The sequence below is a fragment of the Pleurodeles waltl genome, chromosome 2_2 (genome assembly GCF_031143425.1).
Source record: "Pleurodeles waltl isolate 20211129_DDA chromosome 2_2, aPleWal1.hap1.20221129, whole genome shotgun sequence".
Taxonomy (NCBI): Eukaryota; Metazoa; Chordata; class Amphibia; order Caudata; family Salamandridae; genus Pleurodeles; species Pleurodeles waltl.
The window spans coordinates 172,184,088-172,207,377 of record NC_090439.1 but is presented as its reverse complement, the minus strand read 5'-3'; the positions used below and the strand labels follow the sequence as shown (position 1 = coordinate 172,207,377).

The following is a 23,290-nucleotide window of genomic DNA, read 5'->3' as shown; positions in this document are numbered from 1 at the left end:
TAAGACTTCCTCTGCCAGCACTTAGACTCTCTGCTGAGACTCCTGCCCTGCCAAGTGGTGCCCTATCCAGTCCCTGGGTCCTTGAAAGGTGAAGTTGGCAACACAAGAGGTGAAATCCACGCACAGAACGCCGTGCAGGGAAATTTTCCACACACCATCTGCAACATGGCTGATAAATGATGCGCCACCCGCTTTGTGGCTTAAATCAATGTTCCACCTGCATCGCAGCTGGGAGATTGGCGCATCACAGCTGGAGAAACAATGCAACATTCGCTTGCAGCTGCTGATAATGATGCAAACACCACGCATGCCAGTTTTCTAACACTGTGCGACTGGATTTCTCAAGCATCGTGCCTGGGCATCAGTCATCGTGAATCTGCAAAGATCCGAGGTGTCCTGTCCGGAAATCGACGCATCACTCTCTTGCAAGGGAGAAAAACAATGCATTGCCTATCCGACCAGAGAAGAAACAACGCACGCCTCGCTTGCGAGTAAGGAATTGACGCATCACTGACTTTTCTTACACACGCTCGCCCGTACTGCTTTATCTGTAACACAAACCAGGTACTTTGTGTAAAATCAACGTTTCCATTGTTTTCTGTGGAGTAAGACTCTTATTCTTTTGAAAATTCATATCTTGTCTTGTGTATGTTGGATTTTTGTCATTTTGGTCTTGTGTGATTTAGATAAATATTACCTATTTTTCTAAACTGGTGTGGTGTCCATTTTGTAGTGTTTTCACTGTGTTACAGTATGTTGGTACAAATACTTTACACATTGCTTCTGGGCTATGCCATTCTGCTCGTGCAAGGCTACCAAAGGGGTGAGTGGGGGGTTAACAAAGTGTGTTTCTCCTTTGCCCTGACTAGAATGAGGGTCCTTGCTTGGACAGGGGATAACCTTACTGCCAACCAAAGACCCCATTTCTAACAGCTACTATATCTAACCTTAGATTAGTCAACATGAGAATGTCTTCAGGTGCCAAACTGGAAGCACAAAACTTCTTTGCATGTGCAGATAGATGTCATTGTTGGCTTCTGTTGTATTCCATCCACCTCCAGATGTGAAGACATGCAGCCACATGATTAAGCCACAGTTTGTATTAATCTTTTCAGCACCCTCAGATGTGGAACATCGCTAGCAAATCACTAAAAATGAAGTCTGCAAAATCACTTTGGAACCTTATTAACTCCTACAAGATTACCTATTGTAATGGGGAGGAGGGTGTGCAGTGGAAATTTGCAATTAAAGTATCAACGAGAAAGAGTGTTACTGAAGGTAACACAGTACTCTTATGGATACTTTATGAATAAATACAAAAACAATATGTACTCAGAGGTGGTGCGTGTCTCAGGGGAGGGCTGCACACGAGGAAGTCTTGAAAATCTGAACGAGTAAAATGGCCACCTCTGAGAATTAATACAGTAGCGCCTGGTGAATGTGTGGATGGATGCCCACCTGACTGCCTTGCACGTGGGTGTCTAACACAGAAACACTTTAGCTCCGGTGAAATGAGCACTAAGGTTCTCAGGATTATCCACTTTGCCCAAAGTATAACACATTTTGATGCAGAGGACAATCAGTTGGCATAATGTTCACTTTGGACTGCCTATCCCTTTTCGTACTGGAGAACCCAACAAATAGTTGATCAACAATGGGATATTCCTTAGTTCAATCACTATAAAAACTATGAGCACCCTCAGGATCCTAAAAGGTGAAGGTGCTGTTTCTCCTTGGATGGGTGTGAAGAAGTGAAAAACACACTGGGAATGCGATGGACTGTTGCACCTGGAAAGGTGAAAGAAATTTCGAAAACATTTCATTCACAGGTCCCAAGCACCACTTTGTCTGGGAGAAAGGGGGTATAAAGAGTCTGACCTGACAATGCCTACATGCCTTTGACACAGCACACAAGTGATTGGATAAAAAACTGCATTTTCAGGGTCATGAACCTGAATTACAGCTGTGGAGAGGCTTAACCCGGGCACATAACAAGAAAGTCAAGACCAAGTTAAAGATCTACTGTTGAATAATAAATGAAGAGGGAAAAGCCATATGCACAAGCACCTTCATAAAAAAAATTCACGCTAACAGGTTATTTAAAAAGAAAAAGGAGGGCAGATCTTGTAAACGGAGGAAGGTGAAAGGGATGACAAATAATAACTGCGCAGATAATACAATAATGCACCAAGCAACCTCAAGTAAGGTGAATCAATGTGCCTGATCCGAAGAGACCAAAACGTTAAAATAAAAACAGTTACTGAACGTCAAGTATGCTTTTTTGTGTTTCTGAAGTTTTATTGTTAGGGCACTGCTTTAAAGCAGCACCTTCTTACGTCTCCTGTAATGTGTGTTCATTGGGATTATTTTGTATAGTTACAGTAGGGTCTGTCCCCAAATTGTCCATGTATGTTTACAATTGCATTAAAATACTCTGTTTATATTTTTGAAATGTATATCCGATAAATAAAATAAAATATAATGGCAGTACTTGAAAATTAGCTAAAGTTTTTAGTTTTGAACTCAAAATTCTAAATAAACACGATATTTTGATTAAACTAGAATGAGTGTTTCATCCACAAAATATTACTAATTAAATTGTGAATGTGAATGTAAGTGTTCCATCTGGGTGTGCTTTTGAGTTTAGATTGTCTGACTCAAGCTTCTGGGGGATTACTAGGTATCCCTTGGTGGTTAGTGCTTAATGTCAAACAAAATTAAAGCACTGTGCAGCTGTATCCCAATTCCACGTTTGCCTTAGCCAGTGTTCTAGATACAGATAACCAGGCACTAGGCCATCTGGGCCCAACAGTGTTTATGGGCTAGGGAAAAAAGTAAATTTGAAAATAAAGCAGAACAATTATTTGTAACCATTATTGGTAATACAAGATATCTGTTATACCCTGTGAATCAGCAATAGCTTCAGCCTAATCCTATTTCTATGTGCATTTAATTGCTTACTTCAGGAAATATCTACTTCACTATGTTATTTGACTATTCAAACCTTTGAGATGCCCGAAAAGTCTACTAATGATACCTACACTGAGTATTTTGCCAGAATGCAATCTGCCATTTAATGCCTAAATGCCTATGAAATGCAAAAGAGAATTAGTTTTAATCCCTCATTTGCCTGTCCTCTTCATTAAGCATGTGGGACCGTAGATGTCTCATTATGTATTTAAGACTTCGATATAGCATATGCCAGAAGTAAAATCGGTACCATGTATGGCAAACATAAATAATCATCTGTAGACTTTAAATATATGAAAAAATGTCAATGCAGTTCCTTCCAAGTGGGAGTGCTGACAATTATCTTTCTGTATTTCAAACATCATAGAACATGTTGGTATTCAATTATGTAGTAACGTGTTTCCTTAGTTGTGAAAGTATACACAACACATACATTTTATTCTCTTTAAAGTTGTTCCTGAATTATACTTTAAATATAATATTTTTTTCTGTCTTTTTCACAATTTATAGTACAATGCAGTAGACAATATAGCTAATTGTCATCAAACAGATAAACCTGAGAAATAGCAATGCTAATGTTAAAAAGCCTTTGCATAGACTGTAAAACAAGCAGACCTTTGCCATACATATCAGACCCCATTTTAAGTGTGAGCCACAAGACAGGGAAGGGCTATTGGGCACCACCCAGGATGTTTGAGGCAGTTTGCCTCTGGGTCTGTCCTTCTGTGGCTCTGCAAACTGGCCCAAGTACATCTCTTCTGCACAGTAGTGAGGGCCAGAAGTTAAAGGCTTCTCATGGAGCTAATGTAGGGGCAAGAACTCGGAACTCACCAATCAACGAAACAACCTACAACATAACATACTGTATAGCCCAGTGCTTTTCTTGTAAAAAGAAGTTATTTTTTCACAGCAAAATGTAATATGACATGTCTGCGCATGCCTTTTGTGTATTTGATGTACTATTCTGTTCATGCCCGGACATGTCCCATGCTTATTGTACCACTGGAACCAAGCTGCAACCAATTAAAAAGGCCCAAAACAATCTTAGGTTGGTTGTGTTCCAGTTCATAGAGGACCTGGCTTGTCAGTCCAGGCTTGACTGTTCCTAGTAGAGCAGGACCAGTGCTGATTTTCATATTGCTAGATCTAATCTAAGGTGTCATGGTGGGCAAAAAAACTGTGGGTTGGTGTGCTACCCAGTTAACCATCTATGGTTATTTACACGCATTCTTCCCATAACCTTGTGTGTGTTGTAAGAGTATACAAGGTAAGAATCTGCTCAGAGTACTGTATTATGGATATAAAATCACTGGCCCAATGTGCAAGACCCATCGTCTATTCAGTCTTGTGTCTATGAGTTTAAGCAGCCCTCTGGCTGAATTGAAATATGCAGTTCTTAGGCAAGAAAGATGTCACTCTTTTTTTCACTCTCCGACTTACCTGTCTGGCAAAGTGCTGTTTGTCATGTGGCAGTCAACTGCGTTCCTTGAAGTCACATGGCAGCAAGAGCAGGGGTGCAGAGGTGGCCTCGCCTCTCAGGTTGCATCAGAATTACAGCAAGGAGGCTAGAATCACCAGTCGTCCCATCATCTCTGCAGTCAGAGGGCCAAGTCCTCTGGCAGCATTAGAAGGATTGAGGCAGTGATCCCAACTCTCAGATGATGTCGGAGTTGTGTCTTCCCCTCTGCAGTTACAGCCTGTTGACCAAAGGTGATGTTTTTGTCTGCAGGGCAGTGGTGTTTGGTCACACTGTTTGCCTGTGGCAGCAGCAGTCCCTCCGAGTGTGAGAGAATTGCCAGATGGGTCACTGATATTCATGTAGTTCATCAACAAACCATGCAAGTGAGCTTGTTCTGCATGATCCACACTCTGGCAACACAGGTGGGCTTCTCATCCTGGACAGTCACTTCTCCTTCAGTGCTAGACACTCTTCTTCCGTTTCTCAGAAGGCAAGCAGGCCCCTGGGCACTAAAAGGGCATACAACTTCTCCAGCAAGTTGTGCAGACTTCAGGTGGTCTTCCCTCACCTCTCAGAGAATGAGTGACATACACCAGCTGTAGTAGCACTGCAGTCCTTTAAGGTCTTTGTGGAACACTTCCTTCCTTGGGCAATAAGAATGTGGAGCAGGAACCAAGTGGGGTGGTTTGGGTTCCACACTTGTACTCCTTTTCCAAATAGATTTGGATCCATTGTATAAGGTTCTGCATTTGGATTAAGGTGATTCCTTTTCAAATGCCATTAGCTGTCTGTAATACAGACAGTCTTTCTAACTCACTCCCTCTCCATTACCGCACACCAAATGTATTGCTTAGCAAAGACTAATCAGCAGCACCGTGCTAAAAGGACCTCATGGAATTTCTAAAGGTAGCTTTGTCTCAATCCTCCCTCACCTCAGTGTCTGGGTCTCCTCCCTCTAGACTAATGGATGCAGGCAATACACTTACTCTATTTGGGGAAGCGGAATCCACCTTCCATCTTGTGCCATGTTAAAACTGGGGCCATTCTAAATGTTTCTCTCTGTCACAATAGGCAAACCCCCACTACCCACAGTCCTCCTCTGACATGACATATATAACATATACCCACTAAGCACACATGCACTAAACACACATCATGCCAGGCAGGCGTCAGGTTGTCATATCCAGTGAAACTTTACATGAATAAGTGGATAGGCTGCACTGTTCTGAATCAGACAAAAAAGGCTCTGCTCAAAACTATGAAACCTCCAATACTGGTACACTGCCACCACCTCTGTAGGTCTTCAAATTAAGCCATGGGCAGAAATAACATGTCTCTACAGAAGTTACGGTTGATGCAGCCTCCTTTGTCATAGAACAGGTTCTGCACCCTGCCTTTGCTATGGACCGGCATAGCCCTCAGAGCACGTGCCAGGTTAGCTTGTAGTCAGGATACCATATTCACATGCATTAGGGCACTCTGGGCAGAGTACACACCTGTATACCACGTAGGGAACATTCCTTTCCCAACATTATACTTTCTCTTTGCTGTGTGGTCTTTTTGAAGGATTAAGCAAGTTGATCTTACCTTGTATTTTGGACCATCACTCTTTGTATGACTCACTAGCCCCCATTTAAATACAGTGGCAACCAAGCATGGGAAAACATAAAATAGCATACATACATTCATAAAGGAGTAACTTCTGTACGTGTATATACAAGTGTTAAAAAGCAACAAATATGTGTACAATATTGTTTGTGTTTAACATTTAATTTTGATAGTAATTTTCTAAGGTGTAGTAATATATGCTTAGACATAAGCAGATTTGACTTAAAATATACAGTACATCCTTGCAAAGGGAATCTCATTTATTACTGTCATGACATATCCTCCCTGGGGACTTCCATGTACAGTTTCTTGCAACAAACTAACTTGATTTTCCTCCTTTTTCACTAAAATAATGCAACTCTTGGACATACTTTGTTCCTAAGCATCAGTCATCTGCTGATGTGCACGGCTTTAACCCACATGGCTCAGTTTCTTTCCACTACCCAGTCTTGCACCCACAGAAGAGGTTTAGCCCGATATGTCTGCCACTTGTTTCAGAATTATCTTTTTGGCACGAGTCTGTCTCAACATATTGCACAGTATTCTGGTGTACTCTGCATTTTTCTAAAAAGGAATTTCTAGAGTACCCAACTGATTACAGCATGATGCTTGTGACAGAATGAGAAAAGTGCTATGTTCCAATCAGTCTGGTTTCTGGGGCCTTACAAACTCCTCTCCAGTATCACACTGCGGAGACCTTGTTGGAAGTGGAATTTAACACTTGTGGAAAAGAAATGGATGATCAAATCCTGTTTGGATCCCTGCAAACCTTGAATAAATAAGCATGTTTTCATCATCTTGTTATCCAGTTGCAGGCTGTGATGCAATGCATACCTTTCTGGCATGGAAATTCATCACATGTGTTAGAAATGGGGTCTTTGGTTGACAGTCAGGTTACCCCCTGTTCAAGCAAGGACCCTCACTCTAGTCAGGGTAAAAGAGAATCACCCTCAGCTAACCCCTGCTTACCCCCTTGGTAGCTTGGCAGAGCAGTAGGCTTAACTTCAGAGCACTAGGTGTAAAGTATTTGTACCAACACACACAGTAAATTAATGAAAACACTACAAAATGACACAACACCAGTTTAGAACAATAGGAAATATTTATCTAAACAAAACAAGACCAAAACGACAAAAATCCGACATACACAAGTCAAGTTATGACTTTTTAAAGATTAAACTCAAAAATAGCGCTTAGAAACAAAAATGCTTTGATGAGATGTTAACACGGCGTCGTGACGAAGTCGTTCCCAACGAGCCGACACCAGCGGCGCCGGACACGGAGTCGTGTAGACCCCCAAGTACAGTACCTTTGGTGAAGGGTGAAAACAAGGCGATGCGCGAAGTCGGGGATCGCAGCGTCTCTGCGAAACGTTGAATCCGTGCACTTCGAGCGGCGTCGGTCACGACGTGGTGCGGTGACTTCCACGGAGTCGCGGACTTCAGCGGGGCTGCAGCGGCGTCGGGCCTGTGAAGAGCGTTGCGTTCCAGCGAAGGTCACGGCGTCGGGTGCAGGCGGCGTTACCGGATTCAGCAGCGGCGTCGGTCCGGAGTCGTCCGAAGTCGATTTCCTTGGATTTCCACCAGCTTTCCTTTCAAGAGCCCAGGGACTGGATAGGGCACCACTTGTCAGAGCAGGAGTCTCTCCAGAGACTCCAGGTGCTGGCATAGAGGTCTTTGCTGTCCCTGAGACTTCAAACAACAGGAGGCAAGCTCTAAATCAAACCATTGGAGATTTCTTCACAAGATGGAAGGCACACAAAGTCCAGTCTTTGCCCTCTTACTCTGGCAGAAGCAGCACTGCAGGAAAGCTCCACAAAGCACAGTCACAGGCAGGGAAGCACTTCTTCCTCAGCTATCAGCTCTTCTCCAGGCAGAGGTTCCTCTTGGTTCCAGAAGTGTTTCCTAATGTCTGTAGATTTGGGTGCCCTTCTTATACCCATTTTAGTCTTTGAAGTCACCTTTCTTCGAAGGGGACTCACACCTACTTGTGAAATCCTGCCTTGCCCAGGCAAGGCCTCAGACACACACCAGGGGGTTGGAGCCGGCATTGTCAGAGGCAGGCACAGTCCTTTCAGATGAGAGTGACCACTCCACCCCTCCCTCCTAGCAGAGATGGCTATGCAGGAAATGCAGGTTACACCCCAGGCCCCTTTGTGTCACTGTCTAGTGCGAGGTGAAAAACAACCCAACTGTCAAACTGACCCAGACAGGGAATCCACAAACAAGGCAGAGTCACAGAATGGTTTAAGCAAGAAAATGCTCACTTTCTAAAAGTGGCATTTTCAAACGCCCAATCTTAAAATCAACTTTACTAAAAGATGTATTTTTTAATTGTGAGTTCAGGGACCCCAAACTCCACATGTCCATCTACTCTCTAGGGGAATCTACACTTTAATCATATTTAAAGGTAGCCCCCATATTATCCTATGAGAGAGACAGGCCTTGCAACAGTGAAAAACGAAATTGGCAGTATTTCACTGTCAGGACATATAAACCACATTACTATATGTCCTACCTTATCCATACACTGCACCCTGCCCTTGGGGCTACCTAGGGTGCCTTACATGTAAGAAAAGGGAAGGTTTAGGCCTGGCAAGTGGGTACACTTGCCAAGTCGAATTTACAGTGTAACAATACACTTACAGACACTTCAGTTGCAGGTCTGAGACATGATTACAGGGTTACTTGTGTGGGTGGCACAACCAGTGCTGCAGGCCCACTAGTAACATTTGATTTACAGGCCCTGGGCACCTCTAGTGCACTTTACTAGGGACTTAACAGTAAAACAAATATGCCAATCATGGAGAACCAATTACGTACACATTTTAAACAGGAGCACTTGCACTTTAGCACTGGTTAGCAGTGGTAAAGTGCCCAGAGTTACAAAAACAGTAAAATCAGAGTCCAGCACACATCAACAACCTGGGGAACAGAGGCAAAAAGTTGAGGGAGACCACGCCAAGGGTGAAAAGTCTAACAACATGTAAATCTATTTTCTTCCAGTGTTCATCATTCATTTCACGAGGATCTGGAGTTACTGCTGATCTCTTTGAAACCATGGTTTCCACAAGTCTTTTGAAGCAATCAAATCTTACTCCCGACATCTGTCACTCTTAATTGTACCTTTCTTCTTTATTCTGGTGTTTGCTGTTCCTTTTCTATCTTTGTTACAGCTGACATCTGTCCATCTTTCCAGATGTAATTCACTTGACAAGGATCACCAACACCAATTCCACAACCGTGGCACTTCTCTCGCAAGCCAACCCATAGATTACCCAGTGTAGAACATTAGCTGTAGACTGGATGCCATTTGCTTACTCACTTCATTGAACCAAGCAAAACCCATCCAGCACTCAAAAGAAGTCTTCATGGCAGTCACATTGTGATTCTCCAAAACCCCCCTTAAATTCTCTCCCATTCATCTTCTGTCCTCGTCTGCATTCACACTTCAGAAGCATGTCTTCAAATCTAACAGCACAGGAAACCATATTTAATGGATGTTTATTTTTAATAGCTTCCAACTTACAAAAACAGTTGTGCAGCAGCGATTGAAGAGATGCTCAGGTCCCCACATCTGTGGTGAGTCTTATCTGGGTGCTGTAGTTCCATACCTCCTCCTCCGGGTTATACCTTTTTACTTTCCCCTAGCCCCATGGCTATGATTATTGTTCTTCCTATGCTGAGAAAGAGGAAAAAGACAACTGTCCCCTTCTGCTTGTCGCTGTCCACATTTGTGGGACAACTGTTTGAAAAGAAACAGCCCAGTCACTTCACTCTAATTGATAATGAGCCACCTACTCATTAAACTACTCCTTAACACCCAGGATCCTTACACATAATTTGAAATTTTATTAGTGACGCTACTAAGTCCACAGTCCTTTATAGAAGATAATGGAGTGGATGTGGCGTTAAGGCCAAAGAAGCTGACTTTTGAAATGGGGAGCAAGGTTTGAGTCACAGCATCGATCTATATCCTGTGATTCTGGTTTAATCACTTTCGCTCCCCATGTCTAAAAATGTGATCCGACCTTGTTCAGTGTAAGTGGTGCTCATATAAAGCACTCCAGTACATTTGAGTCGAGTTTGTGCTATGTAAAACTGCACAAAAAGTAGTATTGGAATCCTCATGATTAAATTACAAGCAATAGTGAAATCAGACAAAATTGGAGAAAACGAAATTCTAACATAGTTGATATAGATGTAGTTAAGAATCATGAATTACATTTGCTCTCGGACCTGCAGAGCTATGTGAAACTCTCTCTGTGTACCTTGATATAGCCCATGTGACTACCCGTGACTACCTACGGTCTTATTGTTGAAACATTTCTTTGGGACTGATATGATCCTCATGCATTTAGATAGTTCCTGCCTTCCTCCTGGAGGAAATTGGGTTATATAGACCTGGTGATAGGTGTTGCCTGGCAAGGATGACATGGCAACCAGTTTCTGGATGCAGAGGCTTAGTAAGTTGTTCCAGGGTGAGAACACCTGGTAACTCGTTACTGCTGTCTGTTGCTTAGTGACCTGTTGCATAGTAAGGGTGCATTGCAATTACTTATCCTAGGGAGTTCTTGCAAGAATTCACCACACACACCATTACTGAATTACCTAGCAATCATTTTTATTAAAGTGATACATATTTTATAACAGAGCATTGTATTGGTTATATTATTTTTCATGCAATATCTACACAATGCTCTTTATGTCCTTTTGGTTTGTACCTGAAAGTGAAGCAGTGAGTAAGGCACTACACCATACATTGTAAATCACGTGGCAAAATGAATGAGTTAATAAGTAAATCTCTCCATTACTAAGCCCTTAAGTGCTTCTGTCGAATGCTCTTCTTAGCTTGTCTCGGTTCCTCCTCTGAAGAGCATATCCTTAGCCAGTGATCTTGACTGTAATATTATTAACAGCTTTACCTAAAGGAAAGTTAAGACTGGTAAGATTTGTTAATGCATGAATGTATTTAATTACCACTTTATGGGAAAGGCTTGTATATTCTCCCTAAAGAAATTGCTTCACTAATGAATTTCATGTGGTGGATTTTTAAAGGAAATTTTGTAAAACTTTAGTTCAGTGACAGAGTAAGGACCTGTTGCTTGTGCTCTATAGTTCTCCACTGAAATACTTGCTGTGCAGTGACAGGCTGTTAAGTGGTGGTCAGTTGGTTAAGTGGCCAGATCCAGAGTCCACAGTGAAGGAAGAGACAAATCAAACATGGCGGTGAGCCACAAGAAGAGGTTGATTAAGGATGTCTTGTATGGTGGACTAGGAGCATAGTGGCCAGTGCAGTGCCAAGTAACTTGTTTTAAAATGCCAGTGTCCCTCTTACAAGGGTAGGTTGCTCTGTCTTGATGGGTAGATCACTGCAGCTACCACCCAGCTTTTGTGTTGGCTAAGAAGCATAGAACATTGCTTCCACTCAGTGGTTAAGTTTTCAAAGATCTCACATGCTTCATTGTTAAGAATGGGTTGCTCGTGTAGCCTTGCCCTTTAAATTCAGAGCTCAAAATTGCCCTAACTTTCTTCCCGAGCTAGTCGGATTAAGGCAGAGAAACTCTGGGGCAATGTTAAGCAAGTTTCTCCACTGGTCGTTGACAGCCATATTCACCAGCCATTGATTGTTTAAAGTGTCCTTCATTCATTATGACGCTTTTATTGTGCAAAGCATAAGGGCATCTCATTGGTCCAGCAAAGAAATTAGTCAGCATAAGGAGTGCTTCCATTGAAGTGCATGGACGGTAGAGGAGAATCCACTGCATCAGCTGTCTTTATGCAACCTCTCTCTGATCTCAGCAGTTGTGGTGTTCATAAATTTGTAGTCTGTTGTGGCTGAAAAATATCATCAGGACCATGTCTTGTTCTTTCTCATACCTGTTGTAGAACCCAGAGGCCCTTGTATTGTGACCAATCCACAAAAACATTTATGGGTACATGAACTTTAACTACTGGAGTACTTTTTTTTAACATACTCTTACATGTTTTGTGACTCAGCCACAAAACATTAAATTCCTTTCTAGAAAATTGCAGAGGGCACAATCCTTTGCATTTGTACTGATTGTTTATGAATATTTTAATTTCCTTTCCATTTTAGATTTCTTGGGGCCAAGTCACCAAGGCTTGCAAAAGTGCATAAAACTGCACTTCATGAGTACTGTGTACATACTCAATACTGTATATGTGAACGAGCCTCCTCGCCTTTAAATGTGCCTCGGTTGTCAGACTGATTTTTGGGAGTAAGTCAGAGGTTATGCAAACTGACTTATTTGCTGCTTCACATATTGCGTAGCAAGGGTTTGGCGGCTTCTGTAAACTACAGTATAATATGCAACCGTTTTTCCCTCCAGCACAGCCATTACAGCAGAGAATACATTCTCCTAAACTAGCACAAATGTATCTTTGCAAGCTTGTTTTCTTTGTGGTCTGGTAGTTGTGCGTAATCACCAACTTCATGGCCATTGGACAGCCACGCCCCCAGGCCATAACGCCACCACTCTTCACATGTAGTTACATAATTCCTAGCCCTCAATATTTCAGTTTTAATCAGTCTTCTTTCATATGAAATAAATGGTTCAGCTTAAACTTTCGATTAAAGCACTTTGAGTTGAAGTGATCATTTTAGCAAGAAAATACTAAATGCTGGTCCAGTTCGATTTTTCTTTAAACGCGCTTTCGTCTGAAAACGGCCATTGCACAACCTTCCAGTCTCCAAGTCCAAGGATTATAGTGATGGTAAGAGGTTTTTTGACTCTAAAAATAAAGTCTGTTCTATATTTCATATTATTTTTCATTAAAAAAGGAAAAATCTCACTGCCTCTCTGTACCTATTCATTACTCTCTCTGTTTCACCAATGCTACGGGAATTACATTGATTACCCATATAAAAAAGAATTCAATTTAAAACCCTATGCTATGTGGATAAAGCTAGAGCAGGGACGGGCCCAAAATACATACAAGTATTGATAAAAGCATATCAACCTCCTTGGACGTTATGGTCTATTGTGCAGTCTTTGTGTGGTTCCTTTGGTAAAATCCACACGCATGGAGGCCGTTCCTTTGCATTCCTAGTCACAGAATTACGGAATAGGCTGCCAGCTTTCCTCAGAAATTGTTAATCATTAACGCTGTTTCAAACAAAGCTCAAGACATGGCTCTTTTAAAGTAGTTGCATTAGAGATACCTATTTTGTTGCAGTGCCGGGAAACCCTATGGTCACTATATTAATATTAATGCTGAATGCACAGTAAGAGGGTTTTAAGAAGGGCGGACCAAGTGACTTTATAAACTGGGTCTCCTGACCTATCCCTCTCAGAATGCAGCATCCACGTCCATCACCTCAATTCTTCCCTAGGGCCTAAGACTAAGCTAAAGTGGGGGCTTGAGTGTTGTATAGACTATTTGTATGTTTACCATCTTTATGTGAAAGAAAATTCCTTGTTTAAGCCCCTCCCAGGTGGAAAAGTGATGCAAGTTTCCAGAAGCCATTTTCAATTTCAATAAAAGTATAGCTGCATATAGTAGTATTTATTTGAATTCTGCTTGTTAGAATGATCTTATTGTTAATTAGCACTGCTAACGACAGGTATCTCACCCATCTCAAAAGTACTCTTTTATCACTCTGAAAACGATGAAAAGTGTTTTGGCCATATGAGATTTAAATCTGCACCAACAAGTTGGCCTCCTAGTTCCTCAGTAGTAGCATTAAATCACTAAAATCCCATAACCTCTGTATCTGTTGGCTAAGTGGATCAGCTGGTAAGAGAGCTCATTCGGTGAAAAAGCCCTCTGCCAAAAGTGTGTGTAGTGAGTATCATCTCACATACTGGTAAGATGGTTCGTATGGTTAACATGTCTGTTCAAGTGTGCAGGCTCCAACCAACAGGCCACATGTTCGAGTCCTAGTAAGAGAGTTTAATGGGTTTGTGTGTTAGTTGCAAAGATCCAACTGTAACATGAAGGTCCTGCTAAGATAGCATAGCCGTTTAAGCTTTTGGTACTTCGTGTTGCCTTCTGTATACATATTCATTGTTAGTATAATTGTACAACTAGACCTACATACTTTACACATGTTGTTAATTTACGAGTTGAGTTCTTGTTGGAGTTTATCTTGAGCGATTTCTGGTGTCTCAGTGTTGTTTAAAACACTTTGTGAGTCTGGAATTAGACAAAACCTTTCGTTTTTAATAAACATATTTGTGCGATATATCCACTTACCAACAACTCAAGGCTAGGTCTGCTATGCCGCCTGCTTCAAGTCTTATAATCCATTCTCCTAATATCCCTTGTTTGACATTAAGCAAGTTCTTGTGGCAGTGACAAGATCATATGTAACTTGCTGCTAATCCGTATGTCTTAAAGGTATATAACATTCGAGTTTCCCTCATAGTCTGATCCTAATGTTTTGTTTCATAATGATTAACAAAAAACAAATCACCTTGTCTTCACAGTGCTCCACAGAAGTTACTTAAACTAAAAAGACTCCATAAATGTCAGTAAGTATTGCATCTTCCCTTAGTTCTACCTCGCATTGTATGGTTACACACAAGTGGGACCCTCAATCCAATTTAAAGCCACACTTCAGTCACATGTGTGGCACCTCCTCAAAGCAACAAGCCGAGCGTACAGAGCTCCCACTAGTTATAATCCCAAGCAGGTAAATGACGTCTGACACTTTTGATTGGATTGTGGAGATACGTCATTGTCATTGCCACAAGAAATTGCTGTGTAGAATGGGGTTCGTAACGTCAAGTCAGTAATGTAACTTCCTTTTTAATTGAATATTTTCTATTTACATATTCTCACAAATAAATGATAAAATATGTATATTCTTTTTTGCAGCATTATGGTTTGAAGTAACAACTTTGATGTGACAAGGGGCCCTTTTGTTGTTTTCTGTATGTACGATACATATTTGCATACAGGGGCTTTCACTCAGCCTTCTTTATCCATTTGTATGACGTACTGTCATTCAGATTTTGCTTTTGCCCGTCACAGCATAGAACATGGGAAACAGAGTAGGTCCACTTCAGCCACTGGCATGCCTGACTGTGATACTATTCTGCGCTTGAACACTGTACACATCCACACAATAAGTTGCCTCCTTCAGTGCCAGGGAGTACAGGTGCAATGGGTGCTTTTACTTAAAAACATAGGGGATCATTACGACCCCGGCGGTCAGTGTAGTAGTGGCGGTAGTGCCGCCAACAGGCTGGCGGTACGTACCGCCACTATTATGACATTGGCGGTTTGGCCAAAGCCAAACTGCCAAGTTAACACACCGACTGCACAGCAGTAACTACCGCCGGGCTGGAGACTACAGTCTCCAGCCTGGCGGCCCTCACTAGGCCGCCCATGGCATTTTGACACCGCCCGCCCCCATGGTTTCCGTGCTTTCTATACTGCCACAAAAACCATGGCTGTAGGCACCATCAGTGCCTGGGAATTCCTTCCCGGGCACTGATAGGGGTCTCCTCTACCCCCCCTCCCAGAGTCCTCCCCCACCATCCACCTCCTGACCCCCCAGACATATACACACAAACTCACACATACATACACACCCATACACACACGCATTCCTACATTCATACACACTCACAGCAACACTCCCTAGCATACATCCAGGCACACATGCAATCAGACGACACGCACGTACACACACACCCTTTCATATACACATGCATTGCACACGCATGCACGCATTCAAACGCAGTCACACACACACCCACACATGCACACAAGACCCCCCGCCCCCTTCTCCTGTCAGAGAACCCGACTTACCTTCTTGTAGGGGGTCCTCCGGCAGGAGACGGGATGCAGCACTGCTGCCAGCAGAAGCATCTACCAGCAAAACACCGCCAGGCTGTATCATGGCTCATGATACGATCAGCGGCGTTCTGCTGGCGTGGCGCTGCTGCTGGCAGCAGCGCCACCTTACCGCTATCTGCCGCCATGACCGTAGCCAGAATTCAGCCAGCCTTCTGGCAGAATTCCGGCTATGGTCATAATTTGGTGGACGGTCGGTAGCCACTGCGACGGTATGTTGGCGGCCGCCGCGTGGCGGTAGGCAGCATTTGCCAACAGTGCTATAATGAGGGCCATAGTTTGGCATTTAGACTGCTTGTTTTCATATAATGAGCACTTTCATATAGAAGCCACCCACAGACAAAATAAGCATTGGCAGAAATAAAAGGTTAGCTTCAAACACCAAGAAATTGGCTTTGTCGAAGCTTGTTTCAGTTTTGTGTTTGAAACAACTTGCCTTTTAGGAGGCTTGAGAAAGTATCCAAGTTTCGTATCTTGATGAATCTCTGTTGACTTGTGGATTAAAGCAGACAATACAATGTGAGGGCCCCAGCAACATTAGGATTTTATCCAGGGCCTCCTACTCTTGTGCCCATACAAGGCACATATAGCCAAGATGCAGATGCCAGAAAGATTGTAATCCTGTAAGTCATTAGTGAGAGAAAGGTAATCTCTCTTCTGTTCATTGTTTCCTTCCCATTGAAATTCTGGGTAAACAGCAACATCATGCTTGGAAAGAAGGGGGAAATATGCCTGCATTGAAGGGCCCATCTCCAGGCACTGTTTACAAACTGGTTAAATAAAAGTAAAAATGCTCTTGGGATGGGAAAGTCCCTTGCATGGTGATGGAAGTATATCCCAGGCCTGAGTGGCTGAACCGTAGTGTCTGGATCCCTCGTACTGATTTTTGTTTTAATGGGTGAACATGAATCATGCATGTGCACCATGATATAGGCCTGTCTTCCTGATTGCGGTTGTTTTAGACAGGGAGAGGCGTCCAAAGCGCTACCCTCATAGTTGTGAAAGGTTACTGTCCTTGCTAAGACTTGAACAGCACAAGCGTGGTGGTGGCTGCATACTGTGTATTGAGCAGCAGAAGTATGCTGGCATTTTTACCCGTGTTTCTGGAGTGAAGTCTCCCTTATTTAAAGTTCCACTGCTGTGTGCATAACTTACCCTTGGCCTACATTTGTTTGGTGTATAGGGCTATGCAGTGCTTGTGTGTTATACATCTGCTGGGTATATGTGTGCCTTTGAAGGGTACAATACATGAGAGATTCCAGTTTCCGTTCTGGGAGACTCTGGGCTAACTGGAGGAACAAGAGGAAGTAGAGGAATCTCCTCCCCACTTCCTTAACCATGGCAATTTGTAGTTTGCTACATTCCTGTCAGCTGGATGGGACACACTGGAGAAAGGGAGACCCAGGCTCTTCAGTATATTTTAAAGGATGCTGTTTGATTCAGAGAGAGGTCACTGAAAAGGAGCCTGGGCACATTTTGGAAGATGGGACTGATAAGAGACTCATGAAGAGTAGGGCTGAGGTCCTGGGGTAATCTTTTGATAAACATATCACTATGGCTGACATCCATGTGTGAACTTCTGGTCACTACAACTATGGCCTGGGTTTTGGGGCTATCAGATTTGGAGTCACTACTGCTGTGATCAACTGCCTTGTGGAGGAAGGGCAGGGCAGAGAAAAGGCAACTTCCAAAGAAACCAAACCTCCAACATAAACATAAACACTTGCACTCTAAATCACATTTGGTGGTGTGTAATTGGCTATAGCAAGTGGAGCTCAGGCCCCCAAATTATTCAGCTCTCAAGCTGTCAGTCAGGTTGTGTGGGGGTGAGAAACTCTGCATGGCTTTTGTTCCTGACCAGGACCAGGGCCAAGGCCTGCCAGTCTCCCAGCCAGGTGAGGGACATCATCCACCAAATCCATGATCATCATCCCCTGGACCCCTGAGTACCAGTGCCTGCCTGCTTGCCCAAGACCATTGTGACCTGTGAGGAAGAGGAGAGCATTACAGGGAACAAGGTCCAGTAGGTGATCCTGGCAATTGGATTCCTAAAGTGAAGTGTAAGTAGAAGGCTGATTCACCATTCCGGTCATTGCCCATGTGTAAGTGTGAAGTTGGTGACTCACATACACCAGAGGCGGGCTCCCCCTTAAAGTTGCTGTTGTGCTAGTCAGCCTGTATCCTGTGTAGAGAGTGAGCATAGTGACCCTGTATGCCAGGAGGGGTTACTGAGAAAAGGCAAGGATTGTGGTCTGGTCAAAACCGCTGTCAAGAAGATGAGGCTGCCATGGTAACCCGTGTGGGCCCAAAGCACTGACTCAGTTAGGACTAGCACTCTTGCAACTACCCAGCAATGGAGGAGCATTGAGGATGAAAGCCCCCACCCCTCACACCCCTTCCCACCTGGCTGCTGCCTCCACAGGACTGAGTGTGAAGAACTCGAGGACACCTGACTGCTACCTCTCCAGGGCTTGATGTGAAGAATTCACCAGAAAAGTTGCTGCAGCTTCATTGTTGGTGAAGGGGGCGCGCTCTACAACTCCAGTCAAGCTGGTCATGTTTGATGCCAATAAGGCTGATATACGACCAGATGGCCCCAAACGAACTTGCCTGCCATGTAGTGCTTTAGCGCTGGTACACTTCACTTAAGAGTTGCAGCGTTATTCTTGAGACCCTGGTGACTAGTGGGGCTTAACGTGTATGTCACCTATAGTGAATAGGGAATACTCACTACTGCCAGTGAAAGGAAAGTGGAACCCAGGAACCCACATGCTAAAAGACCAGAGCCCTGATCTCAAGAGACTGTGTGTATTGTGTGTGAATGCCATATTTTACTTTGTGTCGGTATATAAATACTCCTTTTTTCTTAATAGTAAGTATATGGCTGGACGGTCTTTTATTGCTGCTATTGAATGCATTTTGAGTTGTGAGCCTGTGTTTATCCCCCGCCCAAAGAAGCCTCAAACTGCACAATCCACACTACCACTAAGAGACAAGTGCTGAAGTAGTGCTTGGTCCAGTTGCTCAGGGTCCATAGTATGTTAAGCTCCAGAACATCTGGAGTGAAAGGCCGCAACCCCTATAGTTGGCTTAGTAGCTCCTGCTTGCCCTGTGGCTCTCTGAACGGTATTCTGACAAATGCTTAAAGGCTCTACAGTTTTCTAGGTAAGTGTGGATGGCACTGGGCTTATCCTATGCCTAAAAATTTGAGGAGAGCAGAGTCCATTGTTAGCGGTGTTGTATACTCCCTTCATATAAAGGAGCAGCTCTTCACATATAGATTGGTATCTACTCAGGGATAGCTACTTGGGTTTGGCATAATTTATGCAACACTCCAAGCATGAGGGACATCGTTTGAAGCTTGTGAAAGTACTTTTTTTGGGTAAAAGCCATATTATTCCTCAGTTAATAGCCACCTTCAAAGGGAGCTATTCGGTTCTTCGTTGTAATGTGTTAGTGAACCTGTTTTTTTTTTTGGGCCAAATGTATACGAATTTACCTTGGAGAAAAGTACAGTTGTTAGGCAGATGTATAAACAACCTCGGTGTTTACAATGAAAGTAACGGTCAAAATATGTTAAGCCAATTCTTTGAGGAGATGCATGCATCTACAGCATAAGTGTGAATTCTTAACATTTGCATCAATTATTAGAAATGTCTTTTAAGTCTCTGACATCTTGCTACCTACCGTGCTAATGCTTCCTGTCAAACAATTTTGTTTCCAATAGCCACCAATCCTGTGAAAGCAGCCCAGCTTTGGTAAGTGAACCCACAGTATGAATGATTTGTGAATATTTCTGTGAAATGCCTCGCACATAAAGGGGCCCGGAGAGCCCAGTAGCGCAGAGGCGCTTCCTGTTTAATGGAAGGTGCTGAGATGATTGACACTTGACACAGTAAATCACCGTCGTAGTTAAACAGTCTGTCTTGGAAAATTGCCATGTTCCATATAATCCAAACCACGCAGATTAATTTTCTCACTGGCCGCGAAAGATGTCAATCATGGCGTGCGTCTTCTATTACTGCGGCATTAGAAAGAACTCACCTGAGAAATGTGTAGCCAACAGAAAATGTGTTTAGACCTCCATTGTGTTTTCCTGATTAATATCTCCCTGAGATGTCTACCACAAAAATTATTGTTCTTTTAAATAAGAGAGCCTCGTCATTGTCTGGAACATCTGTCAGCAGTGGTCATGTTACAAAACACCCTTGTTGACTTAAAACTAGGTCACCTTTGTTGCTTATTACTATTATTTCATGTGGGGAGATGTTGTGGCATAACGGCCGGATATGCCATTTTAAGAGCTTAGGAACCAGGTTCGAGTCTCTGTATCACTTTGTGTGATTCTGGGCAAATCGTTTAATCTCCCCTTGCCTGCAAATATGAATATGTTCTTTTGTAATGTAACTGGTGCTCATGTAAAGCGGTCCAATACCTTCAGATCATGGTCTTGCTGGCTAAAACTACATACAAATACACAAGCTTTAATTCCCAAAACAAAATTGCAGAAATAATGTATCAGACAGAGGGCCAGCTCTTCCATAAGGCTAGGTAAAGCTGCATCCTACTAGTAGTTGACGAACTGCCCATAACAAATGACTTTTAAATACTGCATAAGAAATACTCCAGCAGACAAAATGCTCTTTGGCACAGTTTTATGAAAATCCGTGCCTGTCCCTTCCTAGATACCTTCCTTGCACACTGGAAGCTCTCCCTCATAACGATGCCCACCTGATTGCGCATCAAAATTGATGTGAATAATTTACAACCACACTAAAACAACTACACTAGGTTCTAGCTGACATGAAATTTTAATCATGCCGTGAGTTTAAAAGGCCATGCGCTTATGAACACTTAACTAGCTCTCACATGTCCAGGGTCTTTACACTAACCACAGCCCAACTGAATCAAGGCTAAAGGGCCAGAAGACATGCCAAAACTAAAACCAGCCTTCTCCTTTTGCGTACACCAGCATTCTGAAAGAAAATACTAACTTGGTACTTCAAACCTGCTCCTTCCCCACCCTTTAGAAAATAGCTACAATTTTATCTCGTATCAATGTTCTTACTAGATATGAGCAAGCCCATATTTTGTAGGAAATGCAGAGGTAGGGGATCCGCTTGGCTACCGGAGCAAAACCACGACTCAAGACAACTAAAAAGCAAACTGTTTCCACATTGTCTGATTATGGTTACTAATAATGATCTAAGCTTAGCCATTTCTTCCTTTTACGTACACCCACAGATTTAATGCTTGTCACACAAACGTTTCTTTTTCTTTATTACTCTTGCATTTCCTTTGATGTTTTCATCCCCACACCCACTCTTTCGCAGGCCCTGCCAACTCACACAGTGCCACCTTGTGTCACATGATCTGATAGTCTCCCAAAGATCACTCAGTGAAGTGCCAGTTGACACATACTGAACACTGGGTGAGCTGAAAGCCTCCTCAATAAGAGTGGTTTTCTATGTTGTGTCTGGAGACTCTACAGAGTTAAATTCCACTTGCAGGTTTTAAAACCTCCCGAGGACATAGGAGGTGGGTGCGTTTTGGGAAGGGTAGGTTCCCTCTTTAATGTATATCCATAGCTACTGGAGCAGTGATTGACTCCATCCCGCTACTCCCCCCTCCCCTGCCTCTCCAAGACACCACATAGTGTCTCATTTAGTTAAACTCAGGTCTGCTCTCCCTCTTTCTGACTTTGCTTTTAATTTGCACCAAGCAAATTTATTTACTTCTCCTATCACACAAGCACACAAACATACACACTAACTTTCTCTTTTCTACTTTCTAATTTTCTCATCCCTGCCATCAGTTTCTACCTCTTTTCCAGACTTTTCTTCAGCCACCCTCCCGGGGCGAAAGGGAAATTATGTGCAGCTATACGCCAGCGCCCCGGGGATCACCAACTCCCTGGGGTGGAATTGTTATTGGCCTGGGGGAGGCCCGTCTACCTCCCCTCAGCCCAGGGGCCCGCCACCTACCTAGCACTTAAATTACTTAATAACCTTGCGTACCCGGGATCAAGACCTCCCCGGGGCTATATAAAATAAATAGGGAGATGTCCAGCCCCTACCCCTACCCATGGGCCACCACCTCCCCGGGGCGTTAGTAGTATTTAGTGCTGGGGGGCCGCATGCCCCTCACCCGCTGCCCCGACGATCACTACCTCCACAGGACATAGATTAAAAAAAATTGTGAGGGGGTCCCTGTCAGCCCTCCCTTAGCCCTGGGGAACACCACCTTCCAGGCCTGCTTCTGCTACGTCCTGGTGTGCCCACCCCCTGGACATAGCTGTTTGCTGTGGCTTGGCTGCAGCTCTGAAGCTGCAGCCAAGTCACAGCAAATAGTTTGGTTTCTGACAGCGGGACCTGTCAAAAACCGAAGCTTTCATCTCACAGGCAGGGAACAGAGATGAAATGCTTCAGCAAGCAGGGAGCTTCTGAAGCATTGGCACCACAAGTAAAGCTTAGGGCTTCCCCCACAGTACCAGAGTGCCAGTTAGCCCGCAAAGGGCATTTTGGTAAAAAAAAATTAATAAAAAAAGTAGGGACCACGGCGGATACCGTGAGGGTTACCTTCCAGTCCCTAAAAGCACATAAAGGGGTAAAAAAAAAAAACAATCGCTCAGTGTGAATGATGCAGACCTTCACATTGAGCAATCAGGGTTCGAGTCCAGCTTCCCTTTTTTTTTTTTTTTTAAGTGGCCCACCTCCCCCGCGCACATCTCTCAGCCATGTGTGGCAATGGTTGGATTAACGTACAGTTATGAAAATTGCTATACTTAAAAAAAAAAAAAAAAACTTTGAAATTCACTGAAAAAAACAAAGGTTACAGGGACATTATAGTTAGGAAATATTTAAAACAAAACAAAACAAAAATTTGCTTAAAAAACCAACGGTTACAGGGAAGTGATAGTTAGGTTCACATTTTAAACGTACTGGACCCTTATGGGGAATTTTGCCAACTAAATGTGAAACTTTGCTCGTGTTTGCAGGAGGAGCTTTTTATGATAAGGAAAACTGTAGTACATTTTTGTTCCGATTTTGTCCATTAACAGTCTGTGACCTTAGCCTCCTTTGTGACCATTTGTCTTAGTATGACCTGCTATGATCATTGCTACTTATATGCAAAACAGAAATATATTACTGTCAATTCCATTGCATCTAAATCATACGCTTAATGATTTGCGGTATAAGAATGCGTTGTCTATAAAAATAATGCCCTCCTAGCTGAAGAGCGATTAAAATCTATAGGCCAAAAATTCAGAATTATGGACTTAAACACTCGTTGACAAGGGAACACTAGTTGTGGACTGAGTTCAACAATAGGTAAGTCCTAAAAGATATGGACGGGTTGACACATCAATTTTTACCTGTTGAGTTGCACCATTATGCCAATTCATCCCAATAGCCACAGGCTTAAA

General features: G+C 43.1%; 1 protein-coding gene across 1 annotated transcript in view; it reads left to right on the top strand.

The window, feature by feature from the left end:
• Positions 1 to 23,290, top strand: part of LOC138281273 (band 4.1-like protein 4B) — a 721,652-nt gene that overhangs the window by 673,710 nt on the left and 24,652 nt on the right. The window contains exon 13 of the mRNA XM_069219592.1: positions 19,592 to 19,622. Coding sequence (XP_069075693.1) covers positions 19,592 to 19,622 — 31 coding nt within the window. The remainder of the gene's footprint in view (positions 1 to 19,591; positions 19,623 to 23,290) is intronic.